The following is a 25,887-nucleotide window of genomic DNA, read 5'->3' as shown; positions in this document are numbered from 1 at the left end:
GTGGCATGCGCTATTTAATCTCATCAACCCAATCACAGGCACGTTTGACCACAAAGAGTCTTTGCCCAGGTCAAGTCATTCATAACGCAGATGGAAGATATTGAATTTCTTCTAGCTTATAGTAACTAGCTTGTAAAGAGATTACTTTGTGTGAGCTATCGATAGGACCAGGGTTTTATAGAAATCCGGAAAACAATGCATAATACACAATAATCTGCATCCAATGTTTTATGACGGTTGTCCCAAAACCCTTTACTGCATGATGCCTCATGTCACTACTTTCCCTTTACCCCACACTCTCCCCATTCAGGAGGAGCCATCCCCTCCTCGCCCCGAAGCCTACCCCATCCCCACACAGACCTACCCCAGGGAGTATTTCACCATCCCAGCCTCCAAGAGCCAGGACCGGGTGGTGGCCCCTGGGCACGGCCAGGGGCCGGGGCCCGCTCAGCACTGGCAGGGCATGGACGACAGGGAGAGGCTGCCTGGTGGCATGCCTGACGAACTCCTCGACAACAGCATGCAGGTACAATGACACTGCACCTTACTGTCTTTGTTGGTTCTATTTTCATGCACAAAGTATGTAGAGCACTGAGTCCAGTCCCGGTTACAGTCTTATTTACCATAGGTAAATTTGTACACTTTTACACTTTTTAATAAGACAAGGTGTCAACATTTTCAGGTCTAAATTACATGTTTGATGCCTTGATTGTTTTGATATACCTATGTTTTTTAGATTACCATTTCTATGCATTTGATGAATTCATGTTGATGTATTGATGTATTATTATGTGCTGTCCTTACTTATTCCAAGTCGCTCAGGATTAAGAGTGTCTGCTAAATCCTAAATTGTAAATTGATGAATATTCAGGTACATTTATTTGATATAGCGATTATTTGCTTTTATCACTAGTGAGAGATGTAATATAGCTGCATCAACAGAGAAAGATGTTGGTTCTCGGCTAAATAGCCATCTTTGGAATGTGGTCTAAATCAGTGGTCCTCAATGTGGATTTCAGGGTCTCTCTAGGTTCCTTTGTGGGGGTCTAAATTGACCCTTACAAGTCTGTAACCTTGACAGTGTACACATGGAACCATAGGTTCCATTTGTACACTTTCAAAGTTAAGGGGAGTCCTTCAAATTTCAAAGTTTGAGAACCACTGGTCTAAATTGCCTCCCTACCTCTCCTCTCGCCACCCTGCTGTCCCCCAGCACGTGGCTCACTCCCAGGAGGAGCTGTACCCCCCAGCGGGCGCCCTGAGGCCAGAGGACCTGGTCCACATGCAGCAGCCACAGCACCACCGAGAGGAGCAGCTCTACTCCCGAGAGCAGCCAGACTACCAGCACAGTCCACACGAATACCAGCACAGAGACATGGACTACCAGCGAGGTGAAGCCCCAGCTGCAGTGCTTTTCAACCCGCTTCATAACGGGGGGCCATCATTTATTGGGAATTTGTGCCACAGACCACCATTTGATGAGATTCTGCCTCTCAGACCCAAGACTTTTAATAATAATAATAATAATAATAGCTTGGATTTATATAGCGCTTTTCTAAGTACCCAAAGCGCTTAACAACAAAGGAAAAAACAACTTTATTAGAATATAAACAGTAAATTCAGTAAATTCAACAATTAAAAAGATAAAAGTCAGTCGGGGACTCTGGGCATAAATTCCAGACCTCAGCTGGGGTAGGCTATCCTGAAGAGGTGGGTTTTGAGTGAGGTTTTGAAGGAGGGGAGGGAGGGAGCGCTTCTAAGGTGGTTGGGGAGAGCGTTCCAGAGGGTGGGGGCAGAGACAGAGAAGGCCCTGTCCCCCCAGGTGCGGTACTTGGCCTTGCGGACCTCCAGGAGGTTGGCTTCACTGGACCTGAGGGATCGGGTTGGGACGTAGGGATGAATAAGGTCAGATAGGTAGGAGGGAGCCAGGTTATTGAGTGCCTTGAAGGTGGTTAGTAGGATTTTGTAGTGGATGCGTTGTTTAATATTTTGTTGTTGTTGGATAAGGTTTTTCCCCCCACAATAACGTGCTGTATTGATGTGGTGCCATAGTAGAGATAACAGGCAAACGTTGATCAGAAATAACACTTCTTCTATATTTCCTAATTGTGTAGACTTCTCTTGTTATTAAGTAATGCAGATGTATAACTCTTGTGAGCCAGATCTACAAGCTCACAACCATTTGCGGACCTGTACAGTAAGTAGATCAGCTTTTGTAGATCAGCTCTTTTAGGCCCACAACACCATCCCACCACAGGGCATGAATTAAACATGAGGAAGGTGGGTGAAGGGTCCATTTATGCTTTTTGTATTCTCTTCATTAGGGACAACTAAAAGGTACAGAATAGAATGTCTTGCAACATTTTCTGTGTATAGTAAATGTCATGTAGATAACATTTTATCATGTATAAACAAATACTGTATAGGGTTCTTTCCTTTCCATGCGGCTCCCATTTGACCCTAGAAACAATCCAAGAAAATATCTATACTGTATACAGTCAGAAAAATACTATGATGTGACATAATGACATAATGTCATTATGTTTACAGCGATTAAGACCATAACCAGATTAAGATAAGCTGATTATGGTATTCATATAACCAAGGCATGTTTTGGGTGCTATGACCAAAACCGAATCATTACTAAGCATGCAAACGTGCTCAAGGGCTCCGCTCACTGTATGCGTCCTTCTCGTCTCTCCCAGGTGTGGGCGGCATGGACCCCTGGGGCAACCACCACCCGGTCTCCTCGTCGGTGGAGTCCTCCACCTCCAGCCAGGAGCACCTCAACTTCTCCGCATCGTCCTCGTCGTCCAACAAGGGCCAGAACCACAAGAGCGGGCCGGGCCGCTGGAAGACGCCCAACAACGCCCCTCCTCACCACGCCGTGCCCCCGCACGCCCAGCCGCCCTCGCGCTCCGACCTGCCCCCTCCACCGCCTCCCCCGCCACCCGCCCACTACCCAGACCCTTATGACGCCCAGGTTGACCTGCCCCTGCCGCCGCCACCCACCGTGTCGCCCGCCGCGGCCCAGCAGGCGGCCGACCGCAAGAAGAGGGAGGAGCAGCAGCGCTGGTACGAGAAGGAGAAGGCTCGCCTGGAGGAAGAGAGGTAGGCTGCTTTGAACCCTTCCGGTTAACAGAATGTTTTGTAACTACAAATTCCAGGTTAAGAACAATTAATTCAGTAATCGTCTTAGAAATGTGCCCTCTAGAGGTATCACTGATTACTGTTATCTATTTATGATGTATTTTATATACAAAATGATTCCACGAGACATTGGGTCGAGTTATGATGATTTTGATTCCCCAGGGACAGGAAAAGGCGGGAGCAGGAGAGGAAACTGGGACAGATCCGGGCCAACCCAGTCATGCCCGTGCCGCCCCACAACAATGGAGGAGCAGCGCCCCCTCCCCACCACCAGCCCCAAGGGGCCCCAGTGGCTGCGCCACAGCCCTACATGCCCCCCCAGCCACAGCCACCCCCTCCGTCCAGGCCAGAGAAGCTAGCCAGCCTGCCTCGCTCTGCTGTGCCTCCCCCGGCCCCAGCAGGCGGCCCAGCAGGTAAAAACATTGGAATAAACACTGTTTTCTGCTGTAAATACGAACGCATAAAAAAACACAGAGATACTTTATTTAGAGAGTTTAGAGAAAACGGGATATGTTATGCTTAGCTTCACACGTATCGTCTTAAAATCTCTTTTGCAGTGTGATGCCCAATGTATGCTCTGTCGTGCGATGATGCTGTGCACAGAGTATAGCAGATCTACAAGCTCGTGGTGTAGCTGAACTTAGATCGGCTGTTTTTGGAGCGTGACACTGACAACATTGTACAACGAAGTACAAATCGGGTTGAATGTACTCTGAACTAAAAATTAAGGGAATTGTTGTCACTTGGCCCAGGCATGGACACAGTGATCAGGGAGCTGCTGCCCCAGCAACAGCCACGGACCATCGAGAGGCGGGACTTGCAGTACATCACCATCAGCAAGGAGGAGCTGTCCTCCAGCGACAGCCTGTCCCCCGACCCCTGGAAGAGAGACGCCCGCGAGAAGGCAGAGAAACAGCAGCAGCTCCACATAGTGGACCTGCTGGACAAGGAGATCCAGGACCTCCAGGTCAGTCCAGCCCTGGCCTCAGCTCCTATGTTCCTAACAGAGCACTGTTTCCCACACACTGGGTCAGGCCCACTTGTGGGTCTCCATCACATTTTTATGGGTCCCTTAATTTTTGATTTCCTACATTTTGTCTCTATGAAATTCCATAGATTCGAAAACAAATCTTTAAGAAGTTGTGAAAATAGCTGCACTACAAGCTCACAACGCTGCGTGATGCACTGTGAGCTTGTAGATCTGCTGTTTTCATTGGTTTGGGTCACGGGCAGACGTCTCCAACCAAAAACGTCTCTTTTGGTCTCAACCTGAAAAGTTTGGAAACCACTGCCATATAGAGCAAACTATGAGATTGTATAAATGGAACAAAATGCTCTTCCAGATAAAGGGCTGAAAGAGTCACATTCAAAATCAGTTTTTATGTTCTACTTATTCTTTGCATTAGCAGTTCCGTAATGATATGGAGTGTCTCTAAAGGTGTGTTCTGCTTCTGGCTGAATGGCGACACAAATAATCACTTAGCCGTTTACAAATTGGGTCATAGCAACATTGGATGTTGCTCTATTTGCTTTGACGACATATCACTTAAGGGGAAAATCTTTCAACGTGTGCATATCACTCTAGATCGCTATTATAAACACAGAGAACAAGGACAATGGCACGGACACTGAGAGAGGCATCTAAAGATCAGGAAGTAAGGATTGTAGCTCGCAGTCACAGATCACTGGAGTCAACCTTTCAGTACATTCAGAGAGACAGAAGACTGCTCAGTTTCATGGCTGCTGGTAGAAAATTCACCTTACAACAAATATACTATTGAAAATCAAAATACTGCCTCTTTAATTTTATAATGGGCACAAATATCATGTTCGTCTGAACACAACCGTAAGGCCTGAAGAATGCTTTTCCTGACGATACAAAATAGATGTCTACAGAGGGGTTTTTATGGGTTGGATCAAATTCATGCACTAATAACCTCACACAAATTGTACAAAAAAAGACGGTTTTACCCACTCAAGACTTCTTTTTTTTTCTCAATATAACAGATGTACGACCTTAGAAGCATTTTGTTCTTGTAGATCTTCTATTTTCACTATTTCAAAAAGAAGTATTACAGCAGCTATGCTAACAGTATTGGTATTACTAGTGGTGATTATTATTTTTATTGGAGCTGAAGTCGGAGCTGTGTGTCTCCCCCGCAGGCCAAACCGGAGCGCACGGCGGAGGAGAGCGATCGCCTCAGGAAGCTGATGCTGGAGTGGCAGTTCCAGAAGCGACTGCAGGAGTCCAACCAGAGCGACGAGGACGAGGAGGAAGACGAGGACGAGGACGTGGACACCATGATGATCATGCAGAGGCTGGAGGCTGAGAAGAGAGCCAGGGTGAGAGAGGGGCGACGGGGTTGAGAGACGGAAGGAGCGCAGGCAGAGAGCAGAGACAGGGAGGAACAAACGAACACGCAACACGTTGTAGCTCAGCGGAGGAGGAGAAAAGAGTGGGATGGAACGGAGGAGGAGGGAAAGAAGGATTAGCGATGGGAAAGCGCATTGAAAGAGAGAGAGAGATTGGCAAGCAGCCCAGTATGCAGAATGGGATGAATCATTGTGTCAACCTGTGTAGATATCAGTTGAGCCGGATTTGTGCCGGTGTCACACACTGAGTTTTTAGTGTGCGACACTTTGCACAACTAAGAAAATCAGGGGTTTCTGTATAGCAGGGTTCCCCAATTAGTTTTCCCCAAGGGCCGAATCATGTCTAGGGTACCAATCCCAGGGCCACAGCATTGCAGGGGGCGACGGTGGCGATCCCGCTACTCCAGCGACAGCTCAAATATCGTCGTTGTCGGGTGAACATCTTGTATGTCCAAAACCGTTCGTTTTGCATTTATCATTTTACCGCGAGGCGTTGTGTGCTTGTAGATCTGCTACTTTTGTGAGACGGCCTTGAATGATGAAGCAGGGCTTTACTTTGCGAAAGAACGTACAAATTTGGAGATACGAGGTTTCCACCTGACAACGACGATATACTTGTGTTGTTGCTGCTCTTATACCACCATTATTACTGGGGTTGGTGGGGGCCTGACAGTAGCCCCCAGCGGGCCGCAAATGGCCCGCTGGCCGCCTATTGGGGAACCCTGCTGTATAGCTATGACCACCCTGACAAACATTCACTTGTGATTGTCCTACAAGCTCAAGTGAGTTTGAAGAAGGCAGGAAAGCATGCACACATTGTTTTGTCTCTCTCTCTCTCTTTTGCTCTCTCTAGTGTAGCGAAGGGAAGTTGAAATCCAACCCCCCCACACCCCCACCACTTTCCTCTCTCTTCATTGCAGTGCTCGCAGTAACAATGGAAATGCCCTGCAATGTGCACCTGCAACATGCTTTATGTCATCGCTTTGCCATGCTGAGCTGCTTGAAAAAGATATATTGCGATTGGCTGAACGGATGGAAGCGTGGCGGCTAGTTGGGTGGTGGGGGCGGTGTATGTTGCTGAGTGTCGCCATAGCAACATGAAAACCATGGACACAAATGTTGCCGGTCTCATTTTGTTGTAAGAAAATTCTTGCGACTTGCTTCATAGGATGGGTTTATGCATGTATTTGTTCAGGATGGTCTTTAGGCTGTATTACAACCAGATATGTCATCTTAGACTAACTGGTCTGTATGTTTACAGATGCTTTGTCCTTTTTGGAATTTATATCACATTGTCATATTTAGAAACTTGAGGTGAGGACAGAAGATAGATGGACCTTTTATTGATCCCCTGGGGGAAGAAGGTAAGAAGAAAAGGCTTTGGGACCCTCAGGTACAAATTCTGATGTGGGGCTAGCAGGTTAAACTTAGTCTCAAACTGGTCCTGACTCCTGACAAGGCCAGTGGACAGCCAGTCTCTGTAATACAGACTTGCTGTCTGTGTTCTGTGAGTGGCTTTGTGAAATTAAAGTAAATAAAGTAACTGTCCCACTTACAGTTTTGAATTGAAACATTCCTGAACAGGCTGTAGCCCTGACCTTGAACAGACTGGAGCCTTGAACGTGAAAGGTCTGTAGTCCTGACCTTGGAGTAGAAGCAGGACTGTGTGTATTGTCTAGGGCAGTTTTGTGTGTATGTGGGTTTGTGTTTACATCAAGGACACGGAGGGCCGTCTTCTTGAAAGATGAGATTTTTTGGATGGACTCCTGCTAGAATCCCTCCTTTCCATATGCGTATGTTGTACGTATATGCGGGCGGGGTGCGCTCACCATCTGAGGAGGACGGGGCTGTTCACATGACGCTAATCACAACCACACTGATGGAGGGAATGTTCCTCTTGGCAGTGCTGGAAAAACCCCAAGCAATGTTTTCACTTTTATCTCTTCTCTCTCTCTTTCTCTCTCTCTCTCTCTCTATATGACTTCCTGTTGGTTTCCACCAATATTTTATTTTCTCCCTTCCGTCTTGGTTTCCGATTTCATTTTGATTGATTTTATTTTTCTTCTTTTCTAACAACCCCCCTTCCTTCCCCATTCCTTTCTTTCATATTTTCTTTTATCTCCTCCCTCGCTTCCACTCTGTATCTTTCCTCTCTCCCTCTCCTATTCTGTTCTTCTCTTTAGCAGCAGACTGCTGTCCCAGCTATCTCTGTTCTAGACTTGGTACGTTTTTTCCTCTTTCAAACGCCACGCCCTTTACCCTCTCCGCCCCTCCGCCCCACACACACACACACACACACACACACACACACACACACACACACACACACACACACACACACACACACACACACACACGTCACTTCCTGTTTCCTGTCTGGGCTGCCCACCCACCCGTGTTTTCTATTCGCTCATTCCGACCCCTTCCTCCACCTTCATCTTGGACTGTTGTGGTTTGTGTCATTGGGGTTTTGGTGTTCAGGAAGTGGGGACCTGGCCATTATTTTAGCCTGAAGGAGTTGACCAGTCATGGAGGGGCGGGGCCATCCTGGGGATGCTTGATGCTCGTTGGCTGGTGGGAGCTGTCTGTCTCTGTCCACTCAAAATAAACTACAGCAGTGGGGAACGGTAAACCTTTTGCTGCTGTTTACCAAAACAGCTTGAGCTTTAGCAATTCATTTTGTCCAGGTTTTAAATACGCACAGAAATCGTAAATAAACTACAGTTACATCAAGTGTTTAAGTCCTAAACTCATGTTAAATTCAATAATTGTTGGAATATACTTTTCCACAGACCCTAAAAGAATAGTTTTGTGGTGTATATTAGATAGCCAGTCTATTCTTTATTTTATTTATTTTGAGCGGTGCTCCTTGAACAGGAGCTATAGCTCTAACATCTGGCTTTATCTGGTCAAAAACCGAAGGGAAAAACGTGTAAAAAAAATGTCCGGGTCTTAACTGAAGCGTGGGCTACATCAGGCCTAGATATGGCCTGCCCTACATCTTCGCACAAATGGCTCAAAGTTTGTGTAAAATGTCCGGGGCTCAAAGTTTATTGTAAGTTTGTTAACTCGTGAATAGCACTGCTCACTTCACACTAAGTGTGATTTGAGCGGTGCTTGATGAAATTAGCTCATAAATAGCACCGCTCACTTCACACTAGGTGTGATTTGTATTTATTTTTTTGAGTGCAAATAGAGACGGCAGGTGCATGGCTCAAGACATCGCAAGAGACGCCGGACCATGCATGTACCCCGTCCCCATCCCGGCCTCTTGCTCGTTTCTGGCGCCGTCTGCATGGGGCAAACCTTGATGCTATCCATGTTCATATCCATCTATCGATCTTTCCTTTTATTGTTCGTTGGTGTGTGAGCGCTTGGTGACCTACAGTGCTTAGCCTCTTCATGCACAAAGCCACCGTTGAGTCCACAGAATGGCGCTGTTTGTTTCCAGTGTTCGTATGACTGTGTGTTTGTGTTTAGAACAGACTTAATATGCCTGTTATTATCTTTCATTGTTGATATCATTATTACCCATGCAGCAGCTGAAGGCTTGCAGTAACTTTAAGTCCACTTGATATGGCCCCCTACTCAGCTCTGCAGTTACATTAGCATTTGCTCAGGTTACACTGTCACGGCACGTCCCGTAAATGAAATCAAGTGCACCTAAAGCCTCCGAAGGAGGGGTTGTCATGTTGTTTTGTTTGCTGCCGCTGTTATTGTCCTTTTGTCGCCTCATCTGCATGTCTACGTGTGTGTGTGTGTGTGTGTGTGTTTGTGTTTGCCTACGCCGTGTGTTTTTGCAGTGCACACTGCTCTGCCCCTCAGGAGCAGCCTCGTTCGTGAGAGAAATCCAACTTACCTCAGCTCTAGGCCAAACATTTCAGTATGTGCTGTAGCTAGTGTGCAGCCAAGTCGGTGGGGAAAAGGGGGGAGGCGTCTCTCGTCTATCTCTCTTGAGGTTTGTGTGTCCATTCAAGCAAGGTCAGTGTTTGGTGCTGAGGTGTTTTCGTGCAACGCCGCTGACCAACTTGTGTCTGCATGCGTTCATGTCTTCTGTTTTTCTGTCCTTGCCGTGGTTGCAGTTGCAGGATGAGGAGAGACGACGCAAACAGCAGCTTGAGGAGATCCGCAAACGGGAGGCAGAGGAGCGAGCCAAGCAGGAGGAGGACCGGAGGTGGAGAGAGGAAGAGAGAGCCCGACGAGAGGCCGAGGAGAAGGTATGTTTGTCTGTCTGTCTGCTTACTGTGTGGTGAGGATGAAGATATTCTTGGAACATTATGATTTTGACTCCTAAAAGCAACCACTATAGATGTGAGTCTTTATTTTAGACAGTTTTGTCTCCAGTACCAGCCCGACAAAGTGAACATCTGTGAAGTAATGCCTTGTGTTTGTCTCTTTTGCCCAGGCTGCTGTTTATTTGGACTAGCAACATATTGCAAGTGTTTCAGCCATAGCCTAGCTAAGGTTTAGCTACATTTCTACTTGGGAGTTGTTACATTTCCAGTGGTCTGGGCTACTGTCCGCCCACCCATCTCCGCCTGTGTGTTAAATTGAGCACACCGTGTCTCGCTACTGTGTTGTGTCCATTGACGTCACCATGGTGACCATTCAGTCAGGATATTTGTGCCATGAGTCATCACAGCTGGTTGGACCACTGGGTGTTTAACAAACTCCACCAAGGAGAAACAGGTTTACATCATTTTAACAATGTTTTTACCACACAAACCCTAGCATCCCTATTCTGGGTGTATATTTGGAAAAGGTAACTTTCATCAAACATTCTGCGTAAATAGCAGTTCTACAATCTACATTGTGAAGTGCTATGAGCTTGTACTGTAGATCGTCTATTTTAGCTTTTTGGCGTACAAGTATCTCTCGAACATGCAATGTGTTATGAAGATTTCCATATTGTCAGATTTTAGAAACACAGCTCCATGTTTTGTATTTCTTTATTTACTGGAATCAAATTTGTCAAAGTAAATTTGAAGCCAGGTAGTGATAGCGAAGACATTAATTCAGTGAATTGGTTTCCTTTTACACTGTTCATATTTAAAATAATAATATCGTATTTCTAATGTCTCAATTTTGAATTCTTTGTTATAAGTGAGAATATACAATAGTGTTGAAACTGGTAAACTGCAGTTGCGCAACCTGTGTGCTACCAAGTTGTTTAGCCATGTTAAGCCACAATTGGGCAGTTAGCTATAGCCACATCATTGCAAATGCATGCCTAGTGAAGATGGTGCATTCCTAAAAAAGAAGAAAAGGGGATAGACATTGATGGTAATAACCATGATTATGACAATGTTGACAATGATTTGTATGTATAATTTTTATGTCCAATTGCATGTATTCATCCTGTGTCCCCTCCCCTCAATGTGACGTATTGTTGCATTATGTCGTTTTCTGTGACCCCAGACAGCCCCCACCCCTCTCCCCCAGAAGCATGGGACACCCATTGTTGTGGTGCTGTCGTTGATGTCGTTATTGTTGTTTTACCGTCAGTGTCAGTCAATGAGATCAGTTCTGTTGATTTATTAGCAGAATCTTTTACGTTTTGTGGGGAAGCAGTTCTAGTTTCACATTTATTTGTTGATTTATTTTTCAATCATTCCATTCAGGCATTGCTTCCGATATTTGGGAATGCCGCCCACCCTCCCCCTCTTCCCCCCCGCTTTCATTATTAAGTTCATACCAGAATACACACACACACACACACACACACACACACACACACACACACACACACACACACACACACACACACACACACACACACACACACACTCACTCACTCTCTCTCAGGGGGAATCTGAATCCGTCCTCAGCCAACCCTTACATCATCAAACACCCACCCAACCCCAGTCTCACATACTAAACTAACCCCACCCACTCAGGTCAATCCAGACTCCAGGCCAGCCCAGCACTCTTTCTCTCTGTCTGGGGACCGGCTGGCTGGTCTCCAGGACCCCCAAACCCAGAGAGCCAGGCCTCCCAGAACCCAGAGTATGTGTGGAGCCAAAGAAATACCGCCAGTCTAGCCCTGCATGCGTGTGTGGAGCCTTTATAGCCCATCCCATACGATGTGAATGTAGGCAGACCCCAGAGCTGCCAAACCACTTCACAGCAGAGTGGGGGATTGGTTGTGAAACAAAGACGATTGCGCGGTCCCTAAGATCCCCACCACCCTGCTTCTGGGTGTTCTCACACACATACGTGCACACACACGCATCCACACAAAGACAGATGCACAGGCAAATACACACGAATACAAGCATAATAGCCTTTCTCAGGCATTTACATTGAGACAAATACTCTGTACACTTCCACAGAAAATTGTGCTGAGGGAAAGGGTGGAACCTCGTGTATAGGGTACAGATTAGAGAGGGGCAAGTGGTTCCCTCCCTGTAGAGTTACGTAGGTAGCATCCTCTAGCTGATTTAGACCAATTAAGACAGCCCCGTGCCAAGGTGTGAGGGGTCAATGACGGCGGAGCGCACTAACAGGTTCTCCCCTCCCCTCGTAGAGAAGACAGGAACAGGAGTACTACACGCGCCTGGAGGCCGCACGCCGCCATCAACACGACGAGGCAGAGAGGAAGCTGCTGACCCCCGACGAGCCAGCCGCCGGTCTGTACCGGCCGCCCCTGCCCCGGGACTACCAGCCCCCCTCACCAACACCCACCCCCAACCCCGCACCCCCCCTGTCCACTAACACCCCCCCGCCCCCGCCGCAGAGAAACACCTCCTACCTCAAAACGCAGGTCGCCTCGCCCGACACGCTCTACACGGCCAAGTTCGTCTCCTACACGGGCGAGGAGGAAGACGACGAGGAAGGGGAGGAGCCAGCCACCCGTGCGGGAAGCGGCGGCCTATCAGGTCAGGCCAAGGCGTCGGCCACCCGGAAGTCGTACGGCGACCTCCCCGAGGCCGCCATGCCCAATCACGTCAAGCCCCGGCCGCCGCCCACAGCGCGCAAGCCCCGCCCTATGTCTGACGGCATCTTCCTGTCCGGCTCATTCCAGCCACCGGGCAACAACGCCAACAGTACAGGCCACGCCCCTCCCCCTCCCACCAAACCCTGCTACATGCCCTCTGCCGGCTACAAAGGTAGAACCAGAGAGAGGAGAGAGGAGAGGAGACAGGCTCCCCACGCTGCCCTCCATACCTCCCCTCTCATTCACTCATGTTTTTTTTTCCTTCAATTTTTCATTTCACTTCGTCACGCCTTCATGGTTTAGCGTTAATTTGGTGTTAATTTGTTCCTTTTTTATCTATTCTTCATGTAGAGAGGCATTCTGCCATTTTTTCCCGTGTAGTCTTATTTCTTCTCTTTGTGTTTGTCCAAATTCACCCCGTGTCATTCCATAGCTGCCAATCAAGTCCTAATTTCGACAACTTCCATCCGTTATGTCTCTGTTTTTGTGTGGAACATTTTTGACTCCCTCTCCTCGAGTTGAATCAGATTCCATTTCTTGTTTTTGTTGTTTGTTTTGTTTTTGTGTTTCATTCATGTTTTATTTCGGACTCCCTTCTCCCCTGTCCTTCCCGAGTGAATTTCCTCCTCATCTTCCTCCAATCAGTGCAATCAGTCACGACTGGCGGACAGTAAAAGCAATTGATAATCAATAAATCTACCTGCCCCCCCCCCCCCCCTCGCCGCTGTTCACTACCAACTGAGACCTCATCAGAGCCAATCATAGTACTGTTGGTGTTGTCACTCTCCGCCTTGCTCTATGTGTGTCAGGTTGATTGGTTGGTTGCTTCTGCGGTGTTCATGCCCTGCCCTCTCGTGGCTTTAGCAGCGTTGGCTTTCGGGAAGGAGACACGCCATTGGCTTTACACACCCATCAATCACCCCACTCAGCCAATCAAGGATCAACGCTCATTTCTACATGCATAGACACACATCTCGAGTGCAGACACCCAGGAGAACAGATCTGTTGAGTGAGGCGTTTTCTGCTCTGTCTTTGGTTGTTCAGAAGACTTGCACTGGGTCTACTTGTGCACTTGCAGGATTAACTTGTGTGGTTCAATTGTACAAAACACATCTTTCGGCCAGTTTCCAAACACACAGTGACCCCTCCTGGTTGTAGGAATATATAGCATTTTACTGGAAAAGCCATAGAAAACCAGGAATGTAAAGTCTTTAGGCCTGGGCCATATTTTATGTAGTGATAGCATCACCTATTTAAAGTCAAAAGGCCCTCTTTTGCAGAATTGCTTATTGGAAGTGCAGTGTGCCTCAAAGTAAATCTTAACTTATTTAGATTGGCTGTTTTCTTTGCTTTAGTAATCTCAGACATGCTCATGCCAAAATACACTAGGTAAACTTTTTTTTCGTCAGTACAACTTGGGCTTGAATACATTTGAATGTAATTTCTAAGCCCCAAAGCCCTGTTGACATTAATCACATCTTAGACTTTTTTTCTTGAACCAGAAGAAACCCAAAGTTCTTTGAATAGCCACAGACTGAGCAGTGCCCAAAATGCAACACAGTCTTCAATGAACCAATGCCTAAGTCCCAGGGAATGGCTCCCTGCATGGGATGCCTTCACATACACAAACTACACATACAGTACATACCTTTCAAACTAGTGCAAATCAACAATAACTGCACTACCTCGATCTTATTGGAATCCTTGTGTTGAGTTCCTCACTTGTAAGGAACACCATCCCACTAACTTCCCCCCTCCCTCCTACCTCACCCCACCCCACCCCACCCACACCTATCCGTCCCCCAGAGAAAATACCTACCTGACTAAACAACGGTGCACGTCTCACTCTGACATTCTGTCTCTGGTATCTCAGTACCACAGAAGCACACTCCACTTCACTCCACTGCACTATGGCTGCTCAGGAGCTCACTCCCAAATAATCCGCTGAAAGTCCATTGCTTTTTACTGCCTGCGCTTTGCTTTGACCAAGATGCTCCCCAGCTTATTCTCTTTCTTTCATTAGTATTTAATGTCGTTGTTCTATGTCAACCTATCCTTATCCCACTGTTTGCCAAGTGTTCCTTCTCCAGCCTTGTCTGTTTGTCTGTCTGTCTGTCTGTCTGTCTGTCTGTCTGTGTACATTTTGGCTGGTTTGAATGTCTATCAGTGGCCGTCTATCTGTCTGGCTTTAGCTGTGATGCTGTCTAATGCACCAGCTTCACTAAACATCCTACAATTCCCTCGGGGCATCGCAGGGGCTTAGGTGACCCAATCAGCACCTGAGCCTCTGCCTTCCCTGGCCAATGACCTTCAGTACGTTCCAGACCGATGATTCTATTGGCTAGCTGACTAGGATTTGGCAATGCAACAGTCTGCTTGTTCCCCTCCCTTTATGGTATGAATATCCGCCCCAGATTTATAAGAAGCCAAGATAGATTTGCAAGTGATGAGAAATAATGAAATCAAAATGTATCCCCAGCCTTTAACCCATTAAGACCTTTGGCTGACTTTCTTGTGAAATTTAAAGTATTTCCATGGCGTAGCCAGTGGTGTAAGCTTACATCTCCCGTGGCTTCATGGAAGAACGCGACTGCCCATAAAGGAAGGCGGTTTCTCTAATGGTTACTTTGTTCTCAGCCAGTTTGTGTTTGTGTGGTTTCATCCTGAGCGGGACCCTACCTTGGGCTCGTCCCAAACTACACTTACAAACCAAAAAAAGAAATCCTAGACGCTGCCAGCAGAATCAATCCGTCTTGGTTCACACACACACACACACACACACCCTGGACTGAGTCACTGTGTCTCGTGTCTGAATTCTACCAAACCCTACCCCTCTCCATTTCATCCAAAACCAGTAAAAAAAAGAAAAACATTACAAAAAACTACATGCATTTGGACTCTGGTTGTGTTTCTTGGAAGGCAACTGGTAGGGCAGACATTGAGTTTTGATATCATATCCCTGGCTTGTCCTATGGTTCACACGATCACATGCACCGGGCCATACTTACTGGTGTTTTCCGCTCTGACCTGATCCAGTCTGGTCTGGTCTGGTTTAGTGCGGAGGTTTTTAAGCCCTTGGAATTTGGTACAGTGGGTCTGGGCTGAGGAAAAGACACAGGGACGCCCGAGACGACCAATTAACATTTTCTTCAAGTGGGGTCATAGGTCGAGGTCATCTATGAGTCCAGTACTTCCCTCAGTCCGGCATCGTCAGAGGTTTCTGGTTATACTGTCTAGACTGCTCTGATGGGACTGTCTGGGAGGGGTTCTGCTCTATGCAAAGCCCCTCGACACCAACTTCAAATCAGTTCCTTTGTTATGTACAAAACAGAATATAAAATAGCATGCTGTACTGTAGGTACTGGAACTATGACCTTATGGATGACTCTCGACCCCAGAGCCCTGACAACACTACCACAGACCACGCTGCTACTTCATACCGGCCTTGAAATGCTTTTAACATCTTAACATTCTCTCTTCTCTGCCTGTTGCTCAAGTTGAATGACAGCCTTACCACTCTTTTTCACTCTGCCTAACGCTTCTCTAGCACTCTTCTGCTTGATCTGGTCTTTCGGAAATACAGAACGTAAACAGGACAAACTGCTGGGTAGAAGATGTTACACGTTATCTAAGACCAACCCATTTTTATTTTAGCCTATGGCTGATGGTTCAATGATTTGACATTTCCTTAGGGTAATGCGTGCATACTAGTTGCACACACCCTCTTAAAACTATAGTTTTCAAATTTCTAGTAGTCTTCTAATAGAAGACTAAATCCCAATGCTGCAGTTGTACAGTAGGATTACTGCAGAATGCAGATTCATACCCAGCAGCTCGTCTGTGAGATATTATAGCCGTTACATGTAGTCTGTGTCACTGGCGTCAGGTGCATGTTCCTCATTAATGTTTTGCTCTTTGTCTCCTGTGTGACCTCCAACACGTGGACAGGATTTAACTCATACACTGGAAACACAGCAGGAGTTGTAGGATCAGGGGAGGTCTACAAGGACCCGCGAGACAAGTGGACGAAAGGGTGAGCTGCCCACTCCTTATATATGCATCCAGTTTGGGCGATATTGACTAAATTAAACATTACAATATTTTTTGATTGAATAACGCGATAAGATTTTTGGGATGACTATTGGTGTTTGCAGAAAACAATGATTCATAATGTGGATATGATGCAACAGGTAGAATAATTTGTTGTTCATTTGACTCAATGTTACAACATTCTTAATACTCTCTGTAAATTGTATTAAATTGTATCACTTTACTGTAATGCAGCCTTTAAGATCAGGAAAGGACATTTACCACTAGAAATGAGCAAGTATATTCTCTGTGGCCATGGTATAAAATCACTCTCTTGTATTTCCAGTGACTTAATGATGTTGTTTAATTATCCAAATGTGCATGATTGGAATCACATACTGGTGAAAATCTACTGATTTGAAACTAGTTTGTGTTACTTCGAGTTTGAGATACTTTATAGATGAGTCTTAACTAAGTTAAATGAATGAATGTGTGCATAGATGTGGATGTCCAAGTGTATTGTGTGTCACTTCCGTAAGTAGTCCTCTCACCCACGTTCCTTCCCTCCCTATCTCCACCTGTCTGCCTCCTCCCGAGCAGCCAGGAGCAGGAAAACTCAGTCCCCGGGGGAGCTCAGCCAGAGAGCCTGACGTTTAAGGAACGCCAGCGCCTCTTCTCCCAGGGGAAGGAGGTGTCCAACAAGGTCAAGGCCTCGCGCAAGCTCATGGAGCTGGAAAATGAACTTAACACAAAGTAGACTTCAGAACACCGCCTTAGTCACCCCTCCAGGCCCAGAGAACTACCCCTCCCTGCCACCAACATCCCTGTTCCACCCAGCCAACCCACCTCGCTTCCCCACAACCATCTTAAGACTTCTTCTGCCTGTTCTTTAAGTGAACAAAGAATGGTTTTAGGTGTTTGTGGGAAAACCTTGGTTCTGGTTCCTACCTGGCAGAAGAAAGGGGAGAGAGAGATGTTTGCCCCCCTCTTCACACCGTCTCCTCTCCACTGCGTTGTCTTCAGCCCCTTTTCTCTTGCTCCTTCTCCCCCTTTTAACTGGACCATTCATGTATGACATAGTTGTATCGTTGCAATAGGCGAGACCTTTATGGCATACATCCTTTTTTTTCATTAAGATCTATCAAAGATATATTATGGTAAATCACTGTAAAAATGTTTTAATGCTGATATGATTTTTTTGAGAAATCACTATGGCGAAGGGGGATATATTTTTGTTTGTAAAATGGTTCTTCGGTTAGGGATTTAAAAATGATTTTCTTTTTCCATTTTAAATTTTCTTTTTAAATAGCTGACTGTAATATTAACAATTTTATGTTATTTTATGCTGTTTATCTGCATTACATACATTCTCACTTTTAATTTCTTGTTGAAATAAATGCCCAGGATTGAGAACTTGAGACCAATCTTTTTCTTTTGTTATTCTGATACAGAGTGAGTGAACATTTTGTCCATTCTGGTTTGCCATACACTGTGTTATTTCATTCCGTACCGAGTGGTGAGCTTGTTTCTGTTCTTAAATATTGCTTAATTCTTTTGTTTCCGATTCACCCTGGAAGGTCCTATGGCTTTCCCTTCTACACTAGAATTCACTGGGTCTTAGAGAAGGTTCTTTAAAGTGCACAAGAAGACTGTAAATATCAGACGCCAGAACTCTTCTCCTTCCTTACTACTGTACAAACGACACGCTCACATCAAATTTGTGCCACTTAACGTGAAAATGTTCTGAAATAATGTGGCAACAGCACTAACATTGAGTGTCACCATCACCAGGTTTTCCACGTGACAAACTGAACTCCCTTCATCTGTTCTCCCTGTCACCAGGCATAGTTTTAAATGTTTATCCATCCCTCCCCTGAAGATACTTTATTTTGTACTATTGGACTTTTCTGTTTGAATTGAATTTCATTTTGCAGAGCTGTGTGGAAATTGATTTGACTGACTCTTACACTACATTCTTTGCCACAATCAAGCAGGGAAAAGAAAAGTGATGGTCAACACATCTCCAAGTCCTTGTTTGCATCACAGGTATTTATTTAGAACTTTGTGTAAAAATAAATCAATTCTTGCACAATTTTGTTTTTAACTGTACCAGTGATCCGTTCCAAGAAATGTTGGGACTTCTTATACTATGGTAAACTGTATTTTATTAAACGACTGCATTTAAACCGCATCCACCAGATCAATCCTTGGACTTCTGGATCATTCCCACCATAGCAAATACATTTGAAATGTACAGATTTTGCCATTCTGTTGAGTGACTTCATTGTGTGTGTAAATATGATTTTGTTGAGAAAGCGGGACAGACAGTTAACGGATTCTGCATCCATAAGGCAACAGTGTTTATAGACATAAGATCCTGTTTACTGCTTTTAAGGATGTTTAGCTGGTTTGTGTGTGTGTGTGTGTGTGTGCGTGTGCGCGTGTGTGAACCTCAACACTACAGAACATTCATGTCCCCACTTACCCCCCCACAGCCTCCTTTCTAGGTTTCAAAATAAACTGAATCATTTAATTGGTTCCATGTTTAGCCTTTTGTAAATCATTAATAAACACAGATTTTTCAACATTGCAGGCTGAAGTGTTTTTTTTTTAAACTGTATGAAATATTAGCGTGTTTTGATGTGACCGACCAAATTTCTCAAAAGGCTATATGTTGAGAAATGATTGGCAACTGTCCAAAGATGCCATTTGTAGGATCATGTATGACTTGATAGTTGACTAATATTACTCGACAGCACCTCATTGTGGCTAAAGTAGAAAATGCTTACCACTCAGCCTAATGCAACTGATATTTAAAATACTGTACAATAGATGGATGGATGTTAAATGTTCGATAAATGCTGTTTTTATCAGGTCCAGTCTCCCCTGGAGGTATGGTTTCCATTAAATCCCACTTTAATGGAGCAGTCATGAACTTAAATCAGTCACACGTGATCTTTCCTGTGATCAAAGTAATGAAGACCTGAGGCCAATTCTACAAATGCCTGCTAAATCGCTAGTTCTCAAACGTTTTCATGGCAAGTTACGCCCAAATTAATATTGGCCGCAGACCGCCCATCTGAAAATGTTGGTGCCACAGACCCCCCAGAAGATATTTGGGTTAAATTCTAATTTAACAGATGTACAAGCACTTTTTGAATAGCCAACGCTGAAATCTAAAATGACAGATAACTTCTCCTTTTCAAAGGCTGTTTGACCTTCGTTTTACAAAGCACTGGCATAGATATATCCTACACCACAGAAGAATGAGATAACGTCATATACCTAGGATAGAATATAGGAATACCCGGTTATAATGTCCTACTGTTATGATGCTCTGTGAGCAACTTTATCTGGTTTGTCTTGAGCATTACTGTAATTGCAACACCCCTTTTTAATTCTCCTGTGTAAATAACCACATTTATAAAGCTCAGCCAAATGGGAATCCTTGTTTAGCCAGGGAACCACTGCAGATCAGCTTCATTCCTCACCTTAAAATAATGGACAGTCTTTCCCCTCAGAAAACAAAAACAGATCCAAAAATGTTTAGATATTTCTTAATAATTTCACCCAAAAACGTTTATAACAATATATGACTATTGACGTAAAATTAACACTCAGTTATGTAACATAAGATTAAATATTATAAATATGAATTGGCCAAATCAACAGACTTTTCCAGAACTTAGGCAATTTTTGTGGGGCCACAAGATCATGAGACTTACTAAAGAGGCAAGAACGGCATGATCCTTCTCAATCAAGATATATAGGCAGCCAGTGTCATGAGCTGATTTAGGAAAAATGCAATCCTCAAAAAATAACAGGCCATTATTTTAAAGTGACAATATACTACCATACAGATTGGGTAATTGCAGCTTAGTACTTTTTTTTATGCAACTGACTGAATCGAAAAAATAACCTGGAAATTTGCTTGGTGAAATGGTAAGAATAACAAATTTGTATTCAACAAGTCAACAAGTTATGTAGTCTCTAAAACAGACTTAACACAGCCAAAAGTATACAGTATACAATATGCATTAATCCAAAAACTAGTACAACTTCAAAAATGTATATTCAAAACAAAATGTTCTTCATATTTTTAAATTGCAATGCAAAAATAAAATGAAAATACAATGAGCTAATAAAAACAAATTAAAACAATTGTACTACTGAAACCCAGGTAAAATATGAGTTGTACATTCGCTTCACACAAACACTATCACAAAGAAATATGTAAAATGTCCTTCTCAGTCTTCTTTACGAGTTCCCTTGGTACAGGCAGCCTCACATCAGGGAACCTTTTAGAAGAGATGAAAAGTTAGAATCAGTAGCTTGCTCAAAGCCTTCATCCATGTACAAGCATTGTTGAAAGTCACAATAAAGCATAATCTTCAATCTTCACTAACAATGACTACTACTACTAGTAAGACACCTGAGGGTGGCATGCGACCTCAGGGTGACATGCGACTCGCGCCAATTCTTGACCATCTGGCCAACCACAGCGTTTCTCTGACTATTCTAGTTGTCATTCTGGGGGGAGTTTGTTCATGTCTTTGTGAGGGTATCAACCCTAGGAGACACGGGGAGAACATGCAAACTCCACACAGAAAGGCCCCATCACCCACACCCTAGTTGGGGTTGGCGATAGGGACTTTCTGTGTGGAGTTTGCCTAAACATGGAGATGTGGTACAGAATGAATCATATATGGGCATAAAAAGTATGTCATGTGACATCACTTCCTGTACGGACAGTCAGACAGACAGCCATTGACTCCGGCCTAACAATGGCTACTGTCTATGACGGTAGTCCCATATGACATGATGGACTGGACTATCTCCATATAGTGTTCTCCACATCTACATGTTTAGGCCAAACAGGTTTGCTCCATTTCTCCATGTATAGATCCAAATGCCCAATGTTGAGCTTGACAACAAAACGTTCTTAACACAGCCGCCCCCATATTTACTTTCATATGTTAAATTCTAAGAACGTTTCGAGTACCGGTTTGATACAAGAACGAATAAGCGCTACACTTCTGGAATCCTGTGCGTCGAATCCAGGCCTAATAACTTTATCTGGCCGCCCCGTTGCACCTCCTTGTTACATTTTCTTTTCACTACTATTAGTTCACTGCCACTAAAACAAATATTAAAAATGAACATACATTTAGATGCAGTGGGTAGTTTGTGGTCCTCTGCCGTTTCTTGACTGGTGATTCCATCAGCGTCTACCAGACCATGGTCCTTTGAGGAGGGATTGACCATGGCACTCTGAGGTGGGGCTGTACAGACACTCTGTTCTTGGAACCTGTGTGATGTCATGGTACCAGAGTTAGAATAATTACTTCAGTAGTGCACAGAAATTGGGACATTCATTAACTTTCCACTAAAAATACTTTGTTTCTGCAGCTGTGAGAATTCTGCATTGACTGCAATTTTATGTGCACAAAAGTAACAATTTATCCTGCAATACTTGTCTTTTCTACGTAATGAAATATGCCATTCACAATATAAAAGAATAATACTCAAATGTCTAAACAAAAAAATATGTTTGTACCTCTCTCTTAGCATCACATCTATGTAGGAAGCATGTCCAGCATCAACCAGCTTCTTGGCGACATGAACGCCCTCTGTCAGGATGTCCACCTCCCAGTGTGTTTCTGGCACAAATGCCCTGAAGAGAATCTTGAGGTCCTTCTGGTACAAACACTCCTGGAAGAACACCAACGACTCATCTGTCCACTGGCTCCCCACTCCAACAGGTTCCACTCCACTCAGGACGCATGGGTAGGTCACCTTCGGTAGTCTCATTAGTTTATCTGGAAGTCTCTTCAGCTTGGTGCGGTCTTCATATGCCATGTCTATGTATTGGCCATAATCCACTAGGTTTGTGACAACCGTGGTGTCAGCACTTATGACTTCAGCTCTGCACCACTTGTTGAGCGATCTCACCAGGCAGCAGGAGCCTGGTACAAGGTGAGCCTCGGGAAGAGGGGACATCTCCTCAGCGAGGTCGTCTAAAATGGCTGACATCATGTGAAAGTCCTCAAGGTCCTCTAGAGCCACACAGAACTGAAAGGGGGTTGTCACTGCAGCAGCAAAGCCACAGTATGCCTGGTTTAGATTGATAGGGGCAAAGATCAGATGCTGAGCAGGGCCAGGGTCTACGCTGGATTCTTTATCTGCTCTCACCATCTTTTTGCGAGGGTCTGTGGAACTGGGAGGACTCATCTCTTTTACAGTAGGTTGCTGGGAGGTTATGCTCATCATCTGCTGAATGAACAATTCATTCATGACAATTTCAACCTTCCAAAGGTTATCATCTTTAGAGTAGGACACAAACACCAGCTTTAGAACCTTGCCTTTCATCGCTCTGAGTGTTTCCTGACATTCTTTCGTCATAGGGAGGCCGATGCTATTCAATTCACACCTCACTGCCAGGCCGGGGATTTGTGCAAGGTCATCATCCAACTCTCTGAGGGAATCGAAAGTGATATCTTCTGTAATTCCTTGGTCCATAAGGAACACCGAACATCTGCCCTGGTCCACATGCTGAACAGTTCCTCTGTACCACTTGTTGTCCCTGTGTGTGCTCAATAAGCACCGGAGTCCTTTTATGATATTCCCCTCGGCTACCATGCCACACTTGTGTAGATTTTCAGCAATGCGTCTTTGCAATGCAGTGAACATGTCAGCCGTCTTAATGAGTCTCACGCAAAACTCCCCATTAGGTAGGACAGATAGAAGTATTACATCTTCTGTCTCACTCGGGTGATTAATCAGATGTGCAACCACGCCCATGGTATCTTCCTCAGCTTCAACGGATTCAGTAGTGTTATTTGGCTTTCCAACACACTCCGAGTCATGCACGTTTGGAGCCTGTTTTTGACTGGGACTCTGATTGTAGGTGTCTAAATCATGCTCAGTTGACGGTGTTGCATGTCCAGACTTCAGCACTGGTTTCTCAACTTCGGTGGGCAGTATTTCTTTGTCAGATTCAGCTCTTGACTGAATCATGTCCTGTTCGATGGTGAATGAACTTTGGTCACAGCCTGTGTGCATTTCCAATTTAGCTGAATTCATGGAGAAAGCAGGGGTGTCTATTTCCATATCAATTTCTTTTTCAGCAGTTGCTTTAAGTGCAACAGGATGAGTTTTTCCATCACTGATTTTAAGTTCAACTTCCCACTGAGCACCAAACTGACCAACAAAATCAACTACGAGAGGTTTCCCCATCACATCCTCTGTGAAAGAGGCATCAGAATCATAGGTGAATCGTGCTACTAGGGAACACGCTATGCTGAATCTAGGCTGAGACAGACAGTCTTCTGTCATGTAGTAGATCTTCTCCTTTGCCACTTCTGCAGAGTTACCATAGTCCACAAACTGAACTTTAATGCGACTACTTGTTTCGTAGCCCTTAACAACAGCTCGGTATAAAGCACCATCCTCTTCGTACTCTGCCAGAATAAGGTCATTTAGTGTCAAATCTTCGGACACAACCTTCAGTGAATCTCTGAATGTATCAGAGTTTAGGTATTCGCCAATCTTTAGGAGAGCCGGTTCATCATCTTGTATCTGAAGGAAAAAGCTGTCAACTGTGTCAATGTGGGAGACATAACACAGAGCCCTGAGGCCCACAGCCACTTTTTCAGGTAAGCTGCAAAGTTGAGGTATTTTTGCTTGGCATGATTGTGGTTCTGGGGTAATGCATGTAGGCATTTCTCCTTGGCATGATTTCTGTTCTGGTGTAATGCATGTAGGCATTTCTCCTTGGCATGGTTGCTGTTCTGGTGTAATGCATATAGGCATTTCTGCTTGGCATAGTTGCTGTTGTGGTGAGTTGCATGTAGGCATTTCGTCTTGGCATTGCTGCTGTTCTTGTGTAATGTTTCTATCACATTGCTTCCTTTGGTTCACTTCTTTCTCATGTGGCTTAGATTGGATTGGAACACTGCGGTTCACTTCTTTCTCCTTTGGCTTAGATTGGATTGGAACACTGCTCTGTTTTTCTTTGTTCCTGTGACACGTTTTTCGGACATGATAATGTGCAGAGGCATTTGGACAACTGGTTTGTTTAGGGATTTCTGCTCGGCATGGTTGCTGCTCTGATGTGCTTGTATCACCCTGCTTTTCTTTTTTCTTGTGGCATGTGCTCTGGACATCAGAATGCGTAGAGGCACATGGCCTCTTATGCTGTTGGCAACGATGGTTCTTCTCTGGTGTTTGCAAGTCCTTTCTTTTATTTGCTCTAGGTGTATCGTTTGTATCGTCTGTGCTCACAGGCTTCTCTGGTTTAGGTGTCAAACTGGCAATGAGCTGTTTTACCTCTTTGTTGATGTGTAGATCACCATCAAACAGCTCAATGATAAATGATCCATCTTCACTCTTTCCACCTACAACAGCTCTCAGTGGCTTGTTGAGTATGGTTTCCTCGAACCATTGCTTCACATCTGCATACATCTCTCCATTTGGGATTTGGGCGAGGCTGCATTTCACAGCTTGCATAGGTGTGTAGAGCAATTCATTCGAATTTCTGGGTATAGGCTTAACATTGGTCTTTTCAGTTATGTGCATATTTCCATAGTCAACAAAGAAAACTGTGTGATGCAGTGGTGACTGAACAGGCTGCATTGCACACCTGTACCATTTTCCATCAAAGTATCTTGCCATGTACAATTTGCCTGCACTCTCTTCGTTGTTGGTTTGCATCAATGTATCGCTTTCCACTGAGGCCATCTCTAGAATTTTTTCAATCTCTTCAGTGTTTTTGTTGAGTTGGCAGTAAATCTCCCATGGACTGTTCACATGAGTGACATAGACTTGTTCCTCACTCCCAGCACCGAGGTTGAATGCCGAGTAGGTGAAGGAAACGGGACATACAGATGACCATGCCATAGTTGAGATTTTAACTTCCGTCGCCAGGCCCTGTTCCACCAAACTCTTTGTTATGCTCTGCTTAGTTTGAGCATTGTAGAGGTCTACAACATTGCACAGCCCAGTGGTTTTCATCATCAGAAGAGAGAAAAGTTCACATCTTAGGCCATCAGTGTTGACTAGCACAAAATTCTTCAGTGAGTTGCACGCTGCTGTGTTCCAAACACTGTCGCTCTTAGGGTCACCCTTCATAGGTTCAATCCGATTGTATAGGCTGCATCTGAAAGCCTGGGATTCCAGTTCGAGGTGCTGTGGTAGAATTGTCTGAAGACTGTCCTCCTTAACATGGACAGTCTTGCCATAGTCAACAAGAACGACTTTGGCAACATTACCCTGCTTTCTTGCAATCCAGGCCCGGTACCATCTTCCATCATCAGGTGACTTGGCAACACAACACAAAACATTTGGCTGGATAGGAATTGTTCGGGTTTTGTAAAACTGCTGAATCTCGTTCATCAGTT

General features: G+C 44.9%; 3 protein-coding genes across 6 annotated transcripts in view; 1 reads left to right on the top strand and 2 right to left on the bottom strand.

The window, feature by feature from the left end:
• afdna (afadin, adherens junction formation factor a) overlaps nt 1-17,907 on the top strand; it is a 129,393-nt gene extending 111,486 nt beyond the window's left edge. For 2 of the 4 annotated variants that reach the window (XM_080745267.1, XM_080745266.1), the window contains exons 27-36: nt 311-526; nt 1,214-1,391; nt 2,706-3,111; nt 3,313-3,563; nt 3,903-4,117; nt 5,314-5,493; nt 9,606-9,740; nt 12,050-12,632; nt 16,409-16,493; nt 17,090-17,907. In XM_080745267.1, the coding sequence (XP_080601393.1) occupies nt 311-526; nt 1,214-1,391; nt 2,706-3,111; nt 3,313-3,563; nt 3,903-4,117; nt 5,314-5,493; nt 9,606-9,740; nt 12,050-12,632; nt 16,409-16,493; nt 17,090-17,246 (2,406 nt within the window). In that variant the 3' untranslated portion in view covers nt 17,247-17,907. The remainder of the gene's footprint in view (nt 1-310; nt 527-1,213; nt 1,392-2,705; nt 3,112-3,312; nt 3,564-3,902; nt 4,118-5,313; nt 5,494-9,605; nt 9,741-12,049; nt 12,633-16,408; nt 16,494-17,089) is intronic. The other 2 variants (XM_080745269.1, XM_080745268.1) reach the window with 2 other exon arrangements.
• Nucleotides 17,908-18,817: 910 nt separating this feature from the next.
• Nucleotides 18,818-22,858, bottom strand: LOC308301109 (tudor domain-containing protein 15-like; the record flags this gene model as incomplete). Its single annotated transcript, XM_080745007.1, has 2 exons — nt 18,818-18,827; nt 22,047-22,858. 2 exons carry the CDS (start codon nt 22,856-22,858, stop codon nt 18,818-18,820), a joined length of 822 nt encoding a protein of 273 aa, XP_080601133.1.
• Nucleotides 22,859-24,039: 1,181 nt separating this feature from the next.
• Nucleotides 24,040-25,501, bottom strand: LOC308301108 (tudor domain-containing 6-like; the record flags this gene model as incomplete). Its single annotated transcript, XM_080745006.1, has 2 exons — nt 24,040-24,087; nt 24,773-25,501. The coding sequence occupies 2 exons, from the start codon at nt 25,499-25,501 to the stop codon at nt 24,040-24,042; spliced, it is 777 nt and encodes a 258-aa protein (XP_080601132.1).
• Between the last annotated feature and the right edge of the window lie 386 nt (nt 25,502-25,887).

Source organism: Nannobrachium achirus (genome assembly GCF_963921795.1).
Source record: "Nannobrachium achirus genome assembly, chromosome: 16".
NCBI lineage: Eukaryota > Metazoa > Chordata > Actinopteri > Myctophiformes > Myctophidae > Nannobrachium > Nannobrachium achirus.
This window is presented reverse-complemented; position numbering and strand designations above follow the sequence as displayed.